At 31.9% G+C, this 15,390-nt stretch overlaps 3 protein-coding genes across 4 annotated transcripts in view; 2 read left to right on the plus strand and 1 right to left on the minus strand.

The window, feature by feature from the left end:
• pwn (pawn) overlaps positions 1 to 15,390 on the minus strand; it is a 103,223-nt gene that overhangs the window by 67,463 nt on the left and 20,370 nt on the right. The gene's annotated exons all lie outside the window — the stretch shown is intronic.
• On the plus strand, positions 4,410 to 8,708 carry LOC135840272 (uridine phosphorylase 2-like). Its single transcript, XM_065356709.1, has 7 exons — positions 4,410 to 4,668; positions 4,818 to 4,986; positions 5,063 to 5,227; positions 6,157 to 6,342; positions 8,075 to 8,216; positions 8,304 to 8,500; positions 8,597 to 8,708. Exons 2-7 carry the CDS (start codon positions 4,822 to 4,824, stop codon positions 8,693 to 8,695), a joined length of 954 nt encoding a protein of 317 aa, XP_065212781.1. The 5' UTR covers positions 4,410 to 4,668; positions 4,818 to 4,821; the 3' UTR covers positions 8,696 to 8,708.
• LOC135840273 (uridine and thymidine phosphorylase-like) lies at positions 13,114 to 14,995 on the plus strand. Its single transcript, XM_065356710.1, has 7 exons — positions 13,114 to 13,186; positions 13,460 to 13,628; positions 13,721 to 13,885; positions 14,067 to 14,252; positions 14,400 to 14,541; positions 14,605 to 14,786; positions 14,871 to 14,995. The coding sequence occupies exons 2-7, from the start codon at positions 13,464 to 13,466 to the stop codon at positions 14,970 to 14,972; spliced, it is 942 nt and encodes a 313-aa protein (XP_065212782.1). The 5' UTR covers positions 13,114 to 13,186; positions 13,460 to 13,463; the 3' UTR covers positions 14,973 to 14,995.

Below are 15,390 nucleotides of genomic sequence, written 5' to 3' on the forward strand. Positions count from 1 at the left end.
GTATATAATTGCACAAAAGTGCATGAAGGCGAAAATAACTTATAAATAAGTAACCGATGGATAGAAAGAACATGTCATACACGCTTTGAATAGCATACCTAGTTATAAACTCTAACAAAAGCTGGTCAAATTCGCAACATCGATGTACTATAGGTAGATGTATTAGCTTTATTCGCGTAGCAATTTATCGGATGAATACAATTGATGAATTTATATACTTACTAGGTACATTTTGTATATACCTTGGTCTAATATAAAAACACGATCGATGGTAAAATGATGACAGCTCTTTAGTACTTCATGAAGATATCGATGCCCATCTATTTCGTACAGGTATCTTTTATACGTATATATGACGTGAAAATGTCGACATCGTCCCGCGGTAATCGACCGATCGACCGTTGTTGTCTGTCTTTGGAGTCGGAACGAAATAACTAATCACGTTTCCACACTGCTGATACTTTTCCCATGATTCGATTCGAAATGTCATTTGTGTAATAGCAAATATTTATTGCTTCGATGTCGCATCTCTGACTCGCTGGTCTGCTGTCTTTCGTCGTCGTCTTCAGCACACTCAATGAACAAATAATTCGGATAATAAAACCTCTCTTTTCTGCATTACCTGCTCTTACGAGTAAGTATATCTATAGTGTGAAGAATATCCACTTCACAGCAGACAGCATTCTTTGTCCTTTGAAGATGCCGCGATACCGCGCGAATTCTCTCTCGGTTGGATGTTGAATAAATTCAATCAGCGGATTAGGGTTTAATTTATTTGAAATGCGATGAAGACGATGACAGAAGGGAAAGCTATGAGAATGCCATACCAAATATGAGATTCAAAAAAATTATGTAAGTGTGTCTAAGTGGCATGAAAATATGATCAGTTTTGTACCTGCAACTCTGGCTCTCTTTTCAAAAATACTTCTGATTGATTTTTTCGAATGGTTCTGATGAGAGAAGCAGGAATGCCAACCGGCACAAAAATTTTAAAACCGAAGAAGCAGGAATCGATAGAGGACCCTGAAATACACCATCCAGCCAAAATTCCACTTGCATGGAATTCATTTTTCGATTTTTGGCGATTTTTTTTTTGAAAATTTAAAAGACCAAAAACGTGAAAAATCAAAATTTTACCAAAACATCCTTAGAAAGCTGAAATTTGATCTATACCCTATTTTAGACCTCCTGAGTTGATTGGGGATAGCGTTGAACCGTTCTGGAGCCTCCAGTGAATTTTTGGATTCTCCAGTTTTCGAAAAAACACCCTAAAAGATAGGGTTAAAATGAAATTCAGCATCTATAAACTCGGATTTACCATCTTTGTAGCCTATTCCATTGATTTAGGAACATATTTTCAAAATATTTTCGTGCTGGTTCAATGCAAAATTTTCTCCAGTGATTAAATATTTCTGAGAAAAATGAAAAAATCATCGTTCGCGAACGCGTGAACAAAAAAAAAAAAGAAATTGGGTTTGTACCCTATTTTCGACCTTCCGGGTCGATAGCTGGTGGTTTCAAACCGTCCTAAAGTCTCCAGCAAATTTTGATTTTTTTCTCCTTTTTTGTTTCTTTACCAGAGAATTTTTTTTCAAAAATTGGATAATCCAAAAATCCGGTAAAGACTCCAGAACGGTTGAAAACCATCACCAATTGATTGAGGAGGTCTAAAATAGGATATAATCAAATTTCAACTTTCTGAGTAACTTTGATAAAATTTTGATTTTTTTCCATTTTTGGCTCAAATTTTTTCAAAAAAAAATTTGTCAAAAATCGACAAAAAAAATGAATTTCAGCCCCCCAAATCTTGGGGTTTTCCATCGATTTCAAATTTTTGTGTTTTCTGAGTTACTTGCTTGAGACCCGAATTGATAAAATGATTCGTACCTATATTATGCATTGAGTAAATTCTAGTCTTGTTGGCTTTTTCTGTCATATGTACATAAAACTTGAACATTCATGTGAGGGGAATAGTGGAATTTCATTTTAACTCCATGTTCTTCTTTTAAAGGGTAAAAGAGCCCCACTTTTAAATTTTTTTTGACTGAGAAATTAAAATAAGCTAAATAAGCATTTTGATCGTATTTGCGATATGAATAACCTAGGAGCAGACTTGCAAAAGTGAGAGAGGAGGTTAAATGCTTTCAAAGTTTGAAAAATCTAAGCATCAGTACTTTTTGTACGTTTTTTTTATTGCATCGACCTCTTCGATTAATTTTTTAGTAATACCAGTAATTTTGATCATTTTTTTGTAATTACCAATACTTTTGGTAATTTTGTGGTAATTACCAAAATTTTTGGTAATTTAGTGGTAATTACCAGAAATTTTGGTAATTTTGTGGTAATTACCAAAAATTTTGGTAATTTTGTGGTAATTACCAAAAATTTTGGTAATTTTGTGGTAATTACCAAAAAGTTTGGTAATTTTGTGGTAATTACCAAAAAAATTTGTAATTTTGTGGTAATTACCAAAAATTTTGGTACTGTTTCGTAATTAATTATCAGTAATTTGGTTAATCTTTTAATTTTAGACATTATCAGACATTTTCGTAATTTTTTGGTTATTTACCAGTAATTTTGGTATTTTTTTCTTCTAATTATCACATTAGTAATTTGAGCTTTCTTTCACTTTTTAGTTATTATCAGCAATTTTGATACTTTTCCAGTAATTTTGGTCATTTTCTGGTAATTACCTGTAAATTTTGATCATTTTGTTGTAGGTATTTACCAGTAATTTTGGTACTTTTTTGTAACTAACAGTATGGTCATTTTTCATTTTTCAGTTATTTCTAGCAATATTTGATATTTTTTCAGTTATTTTGGTAATTTTTTGGTAATTACCAGTAATTTTGGTATTTTTTGTAATTATTACGTAATTAGTTATTTATATCTCCACTTTTTAGTCATGTCATTAGTCATTACCAGCAATTCTGATTTGGTAATTTTTTGGTAATTACCAGTAATTTATGATGATTTTTTAGTAATTACCATTTATTTTGGTTATTTTATTGTAATTACTGGTAATTTTAAAAATTTTTGGATGCATTCAACCATCTGTTTCCTCAAATCCACCACCAATTTTTCAGTACAACGGTTATTGTACTGAAGGCTATAACTGAACTACATATGAGGAATAAATTATTTCAATTTTTCAGTCAAAAAAATTCTCGAATCGAACAAATTCTCACCATTTAAAATAATTGAGGCTCGTGAACTCCCTTCTCCCTTACAATCGAGACCCACCAAAAAGCAATCAAGTGATCGAAATTACCACTTGAAAACAATATAATCTACGTAGCTATGTACTTAATACGTCTTTTCTTCCAGTTACACAATTTAAAACTATAGGTATAGGCGTAAGTATATAAGTACGAATGATGCACCACATAACTATACCAACATCGCAAGGATGTTTTCGGTCATCCGATTAAAAAAAAAAACGCTAATACCGGAGTAAGGCTGATATAACGATAATTAAATCGATTAGAAATGGTTAGCGGAAAAAGAACTCGTATCAAATGATCCAAAACTATACACAAGCTAACGAGAAAATATACGAGCTTCTTATTAAGTTAACTGTTTCTGTGTCCGCTTCTCTATCCTATGTAGGTACTTGGAACCTACTACGTATTCGCGGTATGAATTTAATGAGTTGCTAGAATATAGCGAATACCAAAGCATAGACGAAGCACCGTAATTAAACTCCAAATACTACCTAGGTTGTTCGGTTGTTCTAAACAAAATTTGTTAAAGATTTGTTATAATGTTGTACTCGGAAATGGAACAAAAAAAAAATACCTCTATTCGTTTTGTTTTACTAATAAAATCGCCTCCTTGTATAAACTCCGTTAATTGCAGGTATATATCTACTTGTATAGGAAGGTATTTTAAATATCGTAGTCCTCGTGAAATCTGACACGTATTTATGATACCTACCTACCTATTTTTGCTATTGTGTGAAAATTTTAAAAAGATTCTTCATCCATCCCTTTGCCTTCTCTCATCGATCATTTGACTTTTACCTGACTCCTGAGAAATGTAGGTATACTTGAGGTAGGTACCTAACACTTTAAAAATCATTATTTAATAAACGTGCAATGATTAAGTACCTACTTTAAGTAAATCTGAAAAATCTGCAGCTTTATCACGCTCTTGCCTGATTACTAGCTTTTTTTGAATGAATACCCAATACCATATCTACTTATCTATTTGAACAAGAAAAAAGCTAACAATTAGGTCTTTGGTGTTTAACGATAAGTTCAACTTTATCTTTCATTTTTGTAATCCATTTAAAGATTAAGTTACCTGCATTGTCGTAAATGAGAAAACCCAGTAATCCATACCTATTACATTATTATCAGTACTAGGGATATTGTGAGAGTAATAATTTAAATCGATCAAGCATTATATTGCATAAAAAGTAAGTAGGCGATGATGATATCATATCATATCTGAATATACTGACTACCTTTTTAAGTAGAAGCTGTGTTAAACCTTACGTACTTTCAATTCAAATGACGCGTGTATGAATTGACTAGTTTCAAGCAGATAACTTAAGTCACAAGCAGTAGTAAATAGGAGTAAATTTTCTCCACTGTTCATCAGCTTGTTGAAGAGACTTCATTGATTCTTGATAAGCTACACAGGCAAGTTAGTAAGAAGGCCTAAGTAAGTAAGCAAGTACCTATATTTATTTTCTTACATGTTGCGCTAAAAAGTTGACCTTTCTCCAGCTTTTGGCTAATTTTCATGAAAAAGCCGAACATAAAAAAAAATTAGTTGAACTTTGGATCAAATTTTTTGATTTTTTTTTCTAGAAAAATGTCCAACAAATCATTGAAGACCGATGCCATCAAACAAATCGAGCAAAATGGTGGACTAATCAATAAACCTCACCGAAAAGATTCAAACGATGAAATTTTTCTATTCCATTTAAGAATACACAGTAAAAATATCGATTTACCACGAATATTTGGAGATGTAAAAGTAAGTTTGTAATATACCTACGGATATAAATGATCATTTTTATTATTATTTACCCCCCTCATTTTACTATGTTTAGTTCGTGTGTATGTGTGGAACAGCTCACAGGGCGAAGAAATTTGCCGAAATAATCAGACAAGAAGTGTATTCGACGTCGTTCAACAAGTCTAAGGAAGTATTCGATTTGGCGCAATTTGGACATCGATACAGCATGTTCAAAGTTGGAAATGTGCTCTGTGTCAATGTAATTATTTCACTCGTAATAAGTATCAACCTATACTTACGAGGAAACTTTTTGAACAGGCTGTAATTAGATTTGAAGGAAATAAACCCAGATCGAAAGAGCATGTCCTAAAACCCTGTAACCGAAATTTCAGGTTCTAAAGTTCATTTTTGGATTTTTAGCAAATTTTTGAAAATAATAAAAACTTAAAAAAATCTATTTCAAGGACAATTTTTAAACTTTTTCATGAAATATAAATTTCATTGAACAAAGGGAACCATATGAATTCTGGAATCTCCAGCGAGGCAGCGAACCTAGCGATTCTTCAATTTTCACCAAGAATTCCAAATCGCTCTGGAAGAGTCAAAATGAACTTCAGGATTATAACTTTGATCAGTGCTCTTGATCGCCCTCTCGTTGTATGTATTTTCTTTTTTGAAAACTTGAATTTTTTCATTTTCTCTGAAATTTACAAAATTGTTCAAAAATTCACTTTAAACTAGCACTCCTGAAATTTCACGGTAACCACTTGAAACGACCGAGAGAGTGTCCAATAGGCACTGACCAAAGTTACAGGTTCTGAAGTTCATTTTTGGTCTATCTAAATCGCTGGACATTCCAGAATGTTTCAAAAGTCAAAAGTAGCAGTTTTCTTGAAAAGCGAGAGTTGAACTAAACAAATTATTCATGTTCGTCCTTTCTCAAAAAAATTTACATTTCATGAAAAAGTAGCTTTTTAAAAATTTTAAAAATTTGAAAGATTCTTCAAAAATCTAAAAATGAATTTTAAGATTCAAAATTGTGGTAGACTAACGTTTTTTTAAAAAATATAATCTCTTTATCTAGCTATAATGATCAGTTTTGTTCAAATCGAAGAGTGCCTGCAGTTCATAAAAGTTTCGAAATTAATTTAATATTGTGTTTTTTAAATGAAATATTTCAACTCCTAGCACGGTATGGGCTTTGCTTCATTCAACATTGTATTACACGAAGTCATAAAACTACTGCAATGTGCCGGTGTCAAAGATCCAGAATTTTTCAGAATTGGCACTTGTGGAGGTATTGGAATACCCGAAGGTACGGTCTTGATATCGGAAAAAATTGTCAATGACTTTTTCGAAGAACAATATGAAATGGTGAGCGTTTTCAAAACTTCAAAAAAATTAATAAAAAATATTTCGGAATTTTTTTCTTCAAAATTTTGGTTACTTATTCATACTTAAGTTATCTAATTTTTGAAAAAAAAATTGAAAATTTTAATTCTTCCAAATCTTGGCTCAACGTATTGATTTCTTGAAGAATAAAACAAAAATTCCAATCAGCAAATAATTTGCAAAAGTAACTTTTTGGGGGGGGGGGGTGTTTGTAATTGCATGATTAGGTATACACCCGTCGTGTGAGAGTTTATAAATAAGTAGGTTTCGAATCCAACTTTGATGGGTGGTTTAGAATTTTTTGGATTGGTCATTGAAAAAATAATGACAAAAATCCATCACAACAGGTTTTTCGATTAATATACCTACCTAATTAAAAATTTTTTCCAACAGGCAGCACTGTTTTCTTACTGAAATTGTTCAAGTCCCACTTTCTGCCAAAATTGTCAAAAAGTATCGTTTGCCATCATACGAGTAGATTGGTTCTTTTTTGCAAAAATTTCAAAACTCTAGTTTTTTTACCAAAAATTGCACAAAAGTCCTGTCTTTTTGCTAAAATTGTCAAAAATCTAGCTTTCGTTGACGTACAAATTCTCGCTTTTTACAAACATAGCCAAAAATTCTCGCTTTTTTGTTAAAAATTACTGAAAAATTTCGTTTTTTTTACTGAAGATTCCTAAAAATGCTCACTTTCTGCTATAGAAATGACAAAAAGCTCAAAAATTCTCGTTTCTTTTGCCAAAAATTGTTAAAAATTTCAGCTCTTTTGCAAACTATTCCAAAAATTTCACATTTTTTTTCAAAATTTTGCCAAAAGTCTCGCATTATGTACTCTCTAAATTGTCGTAAAGTCTGGTGTTCTCGTTACATTGCCGTTTCGCCGATAATTGTCAAATGAATAAATTTTTGCTAAAATTATTAGGTACCTATGTAAATAGACTCTCGATTAAAGTTTCATCAAGTAGATTTTAATTAACATTTTTTTTTCGTTTTTTTTTTTTTTTTTTTACAAATACATAAGTAAGGTTAAAATTTGATTTAAATGTTCCGAGTTTTTCGGGAGATTTTTTCTAATACATACATTAAAATGCTGAAGTATTTCAGCACATTTTCTGTTTACTGAAAATAATTTTTCAACGAGGTCTGGCGCTTGCAAGGCTCATGGTAGGTCGCCTTTTCTTTAAAAACATTTAAAAATTAAAACTTATTGAGCAAAAAAATGTCATGTTTTTTGTAATTTTTACCAAAATTTCATTTATTTTGTGTTTTTTTTTATTCTTAGTTTGAATTTTATAGAAGGCAAAAATGAAACATAAAAATTTATTCTCACAGATTTTTTTTTCGGATTGACAATTTGAAAAGTCGTGATTCGAAATTTCACCTTTTCGAAAATTTTAAACTCGAACACTTCCATCACGATTTTCTGGACATGAGGTGGTGGGGGGATAGGGGTTAGATGTTTATAGGAAAAAAATCTGATTTATTCGGTATTTCCAAGTATATCTATCTTTTGACAATTTTAGAGAAATTAGTGGTCCCTCGTAAAGGTTTTTTCCTGTGCCCAAAATCTAATCCTATTCGAAGGGGTTAGATTAAAAAAAAGTCAAAGCTATAGCACGTGTTCAAATAACATATAATGTCTGTTTACGTTTTTTTTCAATTCATAATGTACCTATCTTAATCAGCATCCTTTCGGATGAAAATCTTCCATCAGAATGTTCTAGGAAAACGAATAAAACTTGCCGCCAAATGGGATCAAAACTTGATTAAAAATTTGAAAAATATTTGCGAAACTAAATTCCCAAATACACAAATGTTGAGAGGCACGACAATGAGTGTTGAACATTTTTACGAAAGTAATTAAGGAATTCATTACCAATAAAAAGTTCCCTCTAAAATGCCCTACTTTTTTAGAATTAAATTTTCGTCTGATTGAATTTCAGGTGTCGCCAGCACCGAAGCATCCTTCTGCTTGAACAATGATACTGAAAGAGACAAGTATTTTGATCTGATGAAGAAGCATGGGGTTTTAAGCTTAGATATGGAAGCAATAGCAATGGCAGCCATTACATATTACATGGGGATCAAATCAGCGTCTGTGTTTGTGAATTCAAATAATTTGTGTAGCACTGAGCTTCCGGTAAATTTTTGAAAATAATAAATAATTTTTAACGATCAACGATCAATAATATCGAATTAATGTTTTTTTTTTTTTTTTTTTTTTTTTTTTTAATAGGAGTTTCCAGATGAAGTCCGCGCCGAATGGGAAATCAGACCTTTTAAAGTAATCGTCGAATATATAAAAAGTAAACTACAAAATACGATCATCGAATAAAAAAGCTATTATATTTGCATCTTTAATTAAAAAAAAAAAAATTAGGTCTCGAGTATTTTCGATCGTTTCGTTAGTATAATTCTTTTGAGAGTTGAATTCCAAGAATTGGTTATAGGCCTACGTAGTTACATTGTCTAATAATTCACTATTGTTTATACTTATTCAATAGCCAATCAGGAAATTGTCATAAAAGGAGTATTTTCCACCATTATCAGACCATAAACACGAGACAAAAGTCCATAAAACCTTTCTTAATCGATCTGGTGACCCCATACGTGAAATTCAACCTGGTATTTTGGGTGAAAAATGACACACTTGTGAACCAATTCGTATAAACGTCCATTCCTATTTCAAATAATATACAACTGACAAAGGCAAATAAAAATATTTCGAAAAATTCCCACAATCGTTTAATTAGCAAATTTTCTCCATTTTTATATGCAAACTACGATGATAGGTGCGTACTATATAATCTTTAATCTTCCACAACGTTATACTGGGCGATTTCTTCTTTTAATTTTTTTTTTTTTTTTTTTGGTAAGCATAATCAATTATTTGCATACTATACCTACGAGCATTAAAAAAAAAATCCAACGTCTTATAACAAATATTTTGGTTTCACTTTTTCAACTTGAACATTACATACACATTTACACGGATGGGTCCACACTCCACAGTAAACGGAGTAGGTATTTGAAATTCTCAACTCGACTAAATTATCATTATAATGGCACGCTTTTGATTTTATGGAATATTTTACAAAGAATTTAGCCATTTGGTTAGAAGAATACTACAACGATCATCCTTTTACCTTAATTTTGTTAATTATACTCACACTCTTTCGATAGGTATAAGTATGGTGGGTATGCTGGTAATTTTTGTCGTGTTGTTAATTAAAGACAAACGGTTGGGCGATGTTTGTCAACGACATCGAGTCTGTGTGAGATAGCTAGGTACTGCGAAAGTTGTGTGTTTGAAATTAAAAAACATCATTCGTTAATTATTGCCTTATGTACCTCTATACCTATACTGTAGCGACCGCGAATGCGAATCGTACCTATATGCTATACCCAGTCTACCTTCACGGTCGTTGTCCTAGCTTCCTCGCTTTCTTCATCATATGTCTCTTCTCATCTGTGTGTGAGACCAGAGAGTTGTCGTCTGAACGTGCTTTGCGCCGGTTTTTTTCATCGCAAATACGATTTATTGTATAGGGAAACTATATAATAGCGTTTAATGTTATATTAATGCGTTTAATATTTCATCTTTACAAGTAATCAGAATCGCCGTTAGTTTTTTATTCTCGTATAGGTAGGTACCTATATTTGTGTGCTATCTATTTAGGTAGAATGAGCAGATACGCAGGATGATATGTATAGGTAGGTAGATGTATAGGAGGGCGAACTGCATGTGTATGAGCAGGTCTCGTCAGTGCATTTAATAATGGGTAGAAGAAGTAGTACGTGGTTTTCTAATTGCGCCATAGAATACGAGTATACCTATAGAAAATAACCTCGTCTCGTTTATGAATGGTGTAATTTAATAGCGAAAAATTGAAATAAAATTGGTTCTGAGAATTTGATAAATGAAAATTTCGTAAATAGGTGACAATATGTTCCGCATAGATATACTTAAATGAGTCACATGTAATCTTTTTTCACAAAGAGATTCGTATACTGAGGTAAGATTCAATTCTGCGAGGGAAATAAATTGATGTTTGAGTGAAGGAATTTTAAAATTTTTTTCAAAAGTTGATTCACACATTACCAGTTAAAATTCCAAGAACTGAAGAGTATTTTTCAATTTTTGGTGAATTTTTGAAAATCTTTGGTCTAAAAATGCGAAAAAATCAAACTTTTATCAAATTGACCCAGAAAGCTGAAATTCTGTTCGTATCCTATTTTCCACAAACCAAATCGATTGGAAACGGTTTCAGGGCCGTCAACAGCTAATGAGGGACCAGGGCAAATCTAATTTGGCCCCATTTCTAGGGATGAAACTATATGAAGGTATTTTAAGAGAGAGAGGGGGGAGGAAGTTTGACTGAAAATTAGTCGATTGATATAAAGTAAAAAAATACTAATTTTGTCGATTGATAAGTATATCATACATATGACTTATAAAAACTTTAATTTTATGTTTTGGATTTTGGAAGGCCCAAATGTAAATTTTTCATTTTAAAAGTTCAAACAAGATAACAAGAAACAAATTGGCCCGAACGAAAGAAAATTTAATTTCAAGAGGCCCAAAAACGATGTTTTTTTATAAAGTTGATTTTGAAAAAGAAAGCGTCAGGCACAAACGAAACGAGAACGAAAATCTTTTAAAAATTTGTATTTTGAGAGAACTACATAAAAACGATGTTTTCTTATGCAAGGAGTTCAGTTTTTGATTTTTGAAATCTCAGAATCCGAATTTTTTTTAGGATGTCAATTTTGAAAAAGAATAAAAGAGAACAGATCCAAGTGAGGGCGAAAGATCTTGAAAATTCAATTTCAGCATGCTGAGTTAATTTCAGATGACATCAAGCCATTCTAAAGCCCCCAGCTATATTTTGGAAATCCTAGACTTTCAAAAAGTGTAGAAAAAAAAACCAAGATGGGTTTATGAACGTATAACCGTGATTGATACTTCTTATATGATCCTTTTGGTAAATTAGTCGTCATTTTTCCAAAATCAAGTAAATTTTTTGCATTTTTAAGTATGAAATCACTGAAGAAATACTGGAGTATCTACTCCATACGGTTCTAAACGCCAATTAGGATGGGTTTTATGACACTTTTTGAAAGTATAGAATTTCAGAAATTTGACTGGAGGCTCCAGAATGTCTTGAAGCCATCTCCAATTAACTCTCAACGCTTTGAAATTAGAATACAAACTTAATTTCAGCTTTCGAATTTCGTTTGATAAAATTTCGTGAAATTAATATTTAACGTTCAAAAATGTGCTGGAGGCTCCAGAACTACTCAAAACGGTTGGAAATCGTTTCTAATCGAAAATTTTCCTCCCAATTTTGACCCGAATTCAAAAATTCACTTTAATTCGAAAAATTCACTTCAATTTGAAAAATACACTTCAGCACCGGATATTTTGGCTGGAGGCTCCAGAATGGCTTGAAAATACCTGCGATTAATTCAACATCTTGAAATCAGGGTACAAAGTAAATTTCAGCTTTGAACTTCGTTTTGGGTGTAATGTTTTCAAAAATCTGCTGGAGGCTCCAGAACTGCTCAAAACTGTTTGAAGCCGTTTACAATCGATTTGGAGAGTCGAAAATAAGGCATGCCAAATCTCAGCTTTCTAAGTCAGTTTGGAAAAATTTTGATTTTTCATCCATTTTTGGCCCTTGAATTCAATGTTTAAAAATTCAATTCAATTCGAAAAATGCACTTTAGCACCGGATATTTTGGCTGGAGACTCCAGAATGGCTTGAAAATGCCTCCGATTAATTCAACATCTAGAAGTTAGGGTACAAAGTGAATTTCTGCAGCTTTCAAACTCCGCTGGGTGAAATGTTTTCAAAAATCTTTAGGAGGCTTCAGAACTGTTCAAATGGTTCAAAACCAATCCCAATCGATTTAGAGAGTGAAAAATAAGGCACGTACCAAATCTCAGCTTTCTAGATCAATTTAAAAAAATTAATTTTTTCGGATATTTGGGACCGAATTTAATTTTTAAAAATTCACCAAAAAATGTACTTTGGCACCTGAAATTTTGGCTGGTAATGTATTTTTGGGAGCTCTGATCTTCAAATTTAACTTTGTCCACATCCAAGACTGATTTGAATCCTTCCCTTGTTAGAACATGAAATGACAGCCCCCTCCCCAAAAACGGAAGGGAACTGAATTGTGCGAAATTTCCTGACAAATAAGGAAGGCATTCGAGGTGACAGGAATTCGGCACCAAACAAGTTTAGATCAGCCAATTTTACGAGTATCATTGGAAATTCTAGTCCATCAAAAAAGTTCAAAAATCTTAAAAAACACATGTTGAAGACTGAAATTGCTCCAGACAGCTTCTGTAACTACGTACCTAATGTAATTTTGGTAGCTGAATATTTAATTTTTCAAGTACTGTCAAGAATTTCAGATTTTGAAAAAATTTCACAACATCTAGTAAGTTTCTACCTGCATAATTTTCGCTTAAAATATCTATCTCTAGGTACCTCAAACACAAACAATTTTGGATGTTTGAAATGTGCAGTTGATCAAGTACATATAGAGTAAGTATACACCGAACAAAAAGTAAATAATGATAAAATACCTATCATATCAATTTTATGCTATTTTTAAACCTTCTAACTATACCTTTTCAAGTAGACACTTATTAAACATGCACACATACCAACTTTTCTCAAGTAGCACGTGAATGAATTGATTATAGGTATTTGCAAATAAATATAACTAGATAACTTTTAGATGGCAAACAGTACCTACTAAATTTTCACCTTTGTTGGCTGGTGTTAGTTGAAGATACTTTATTGGTAAGCAAGTAAGTCTCTTTGCAAAAATACTTAGCAGGTAACTATATCAATTTTTTTCATTTGTTTAATGGCCTCTCCCTTCTTCTTCTCAGCACATGTACCTAGATATTTTTCGTTACAAAATTCTTTTTTTTTTAATTTTGAAAATGACAAAAATTGTAATTTTTTCTAAATTGGCAGGTACAAGTAGGTAATATCTAAAAAAAAGTGGAGTATTTTGCTCGCCCTCCTCCCAAAAAAAACAAACAAACAAAGAATCTGTTTTTTTTTTGAATTTTTAGCAAAATGTCCAACAAATTGTTGAAGAATGATATCACCAAAAACATTGAGCAAAATGACGGACTAATTAATAAACCTCACCGGGAAGATCCGAACGATGAAGTTTTTTTATTCCATTTTAGAATACACAGTAAAAATATCGATTTACCACAAATATTCGGAGATGTAAAAGTGAGTTTCTAATACTTATCTATGGATATAAATTATCATGTTTTTATTATTGACTATATCGACTGTTTTTCCCCTCGTTTTACTATGTTTAGTTCGTGTGTATGTGTGGAACAGCACACAGGGCGAAGAAATTTGCCGAAATAATCAGACAAGATGTGTATTCGACGTCGTTCAATAAGTCTAAGGAATTATTGGATTTGGCGCAATTTGGACATCGATACAGCATGTTCAAAGTTGGAAATGTGCTCTGTGTTAATGTAACTATAGCCTATATTTTTTAAATTTAAATAGTCAGTTACTAACTTTAATAATAATGAACTGGCCAAAATGAATTTTTACTTCGGAAATTTATACGAGTTTGAAATAACAAGTATTTTTGGCTTTGAAATTAGGTAATTCAATACCTAATATTATTTTGTGAACTATTTTTATTTCTAGCATGGCATGGGCTTTGCTTCAGTTAACATAGTACTACACGAAATTATCAAATTGCTGCAACACGCTGGTGTCAAGGATCCAGAATTTTTTAGAATTGGTAGTTGTGCAGGTAGAGGAATACCTGAAGGTACGGTCTTGATATCGGAAAAAATCGTAAATGAATTTTTTGAAGAACAATATGAAATGGTGAGTAAAATAATGTCTACAGCTATAAAAAATAAGTTATCATTTCAATAATTGGAAAAAAAAAGATTTTGAAAAAGAATTAGGTACCTACTAAGCATGAACAGTGGGCCTAAAGTTACAACTAATCAGTACCTATCCTTTCATCAGATTGTTTTAGGACAACGAATGAAACTTCCCGCCAAATGGAACCAAAACTTGGTCAAAAATTTTAAAAATATCTCCGCAACGAAATACTCAAACATGAAAGTATCCAGTGGCACGACAATGAGTGCTGAACATTTTTACGAAAGTAAGGAAGTTTGAAGCCATAACCCACGTTTTCACCAATCTAGTATATGTCATCGAATTCCAGGTTCAGCCAGCACAAAAGGATCGTTTTGTTTGAAAAATGAAGATGAGAGAAATGAGTATAATAATATGATGAGTAAGCACGGAATTTTAGGATGGGACATGGAAGCAATTGCAGTAGCAGCAATTACAAATCACGTAGGAATCAAATCAGCGTCTCTGTTTGTAACTGGGTCTCCTCATCCGGTAAATTTTTTAAAAAGTTATTTCTACCTAATTAACAAAAGCTTCGTTCATAAATATCCAACTGATGCAATTTTTTCATTATAGGAGAAGGTTCCAGATGAAATTCGCGCCGAATGGGAAATTAGACCTTTTAAAATAATCGTCGAATATATAAAAAATAAACTACAAAACACGATCATCGAATAATAAAAGTTAATTTTGCACTTTGATCGAATGAAGAAATTGAAAAAAAATTGCATTGGTTTATATTTTTAAATTAGAAAGTCCATACTAGAGATCTTCTTGAGATGTACACGTACGCTTTCGATTTGAACGAAACTGCGAATTTTTGAACGAGTATGGTTTGAATCCCCCCCCCCTCCAATGATCAAAATTTCAGCAATCGGAATAGATTTTTCAATTTTCGGAGAATTTTTGAAATTCAACATTTGATGCTTTCCAAAAAAAATAAAAAAATAAAAAAATTATATAATCATTTGTTCAGTAAAAATGATAGAAATTAGCTCTGAAACGAATATCAACTCCCTCGAATCGAATTTCACCATTTCGAGTTATATTCCACCCTCCAGCGTGATTTTCAATTTTTACACAATTTTAAAAATTC

This window comes from Planococcus citri, chromosome 3, assembly GCF_950023065.1.
Source record: "Planococcus citri chromosome 3, ihPlaCitr1.1, whole genome shotgun sequence".
NCBI classification, from domain to species: domain Eukaryota; kingdom Metazoa; phylum Arthropoda; class Insecta; order Hemiptera; family Pseudococcidae; genus Planococcus; species Planococcus citri.

What these genes read in the sequence shown, in the direction of transcription:
- LOC135840273 (XM_065356710.1), top strand. Translation starts at nt 13,464, where the DNA reads ATGTCCAACAAATTGTTGAAGAATGATATCACCAAAAACATTGAGCAA. An exon ending in GAAATGTGCTCTGTGTTAAT is followed by an intron (nt 13,886 to 14,066) that starts GTAACTATAGCC and finishes TTTTATTTCTAG; the next exon opens with CATGGCATGGGCTTTGCTTC. An exon ending in TAACTGGGTCTCCTCATCCG is followed by an intron (nt 14,787 to 14,870) that starts GTAAATTTTTTA and finishes TTTTCATTATAG; the next exon opens with GAGAAGGTTCCAGATGAAAT.
- LOC135840272 (XM_065356709.1), top strand. Translation starts at nt 4,822, where the DNA reads ATGTCCAACAAATCATTGAAGACCGATGCCATCAAACAAATCGAGCAA. An exon ending in GAATATTTGGAGATGTAAAA is followed by an intron (nt 4,987 to 5,062) that starts GTAAGTTTGTAA and finishes TACTATGTTTAG; the next exon opens with TTCGTGTGTATGTGTGGAAC. An exon ending in TGTTGAACATTTTTACGAAA is followed by an intron (nt 8,217 to 8,303) that starts GTAATTAAGGAA and finishes ATTGAATTTCAG; the next exon opens with GTGTCGCCAGCACCGAAGCA.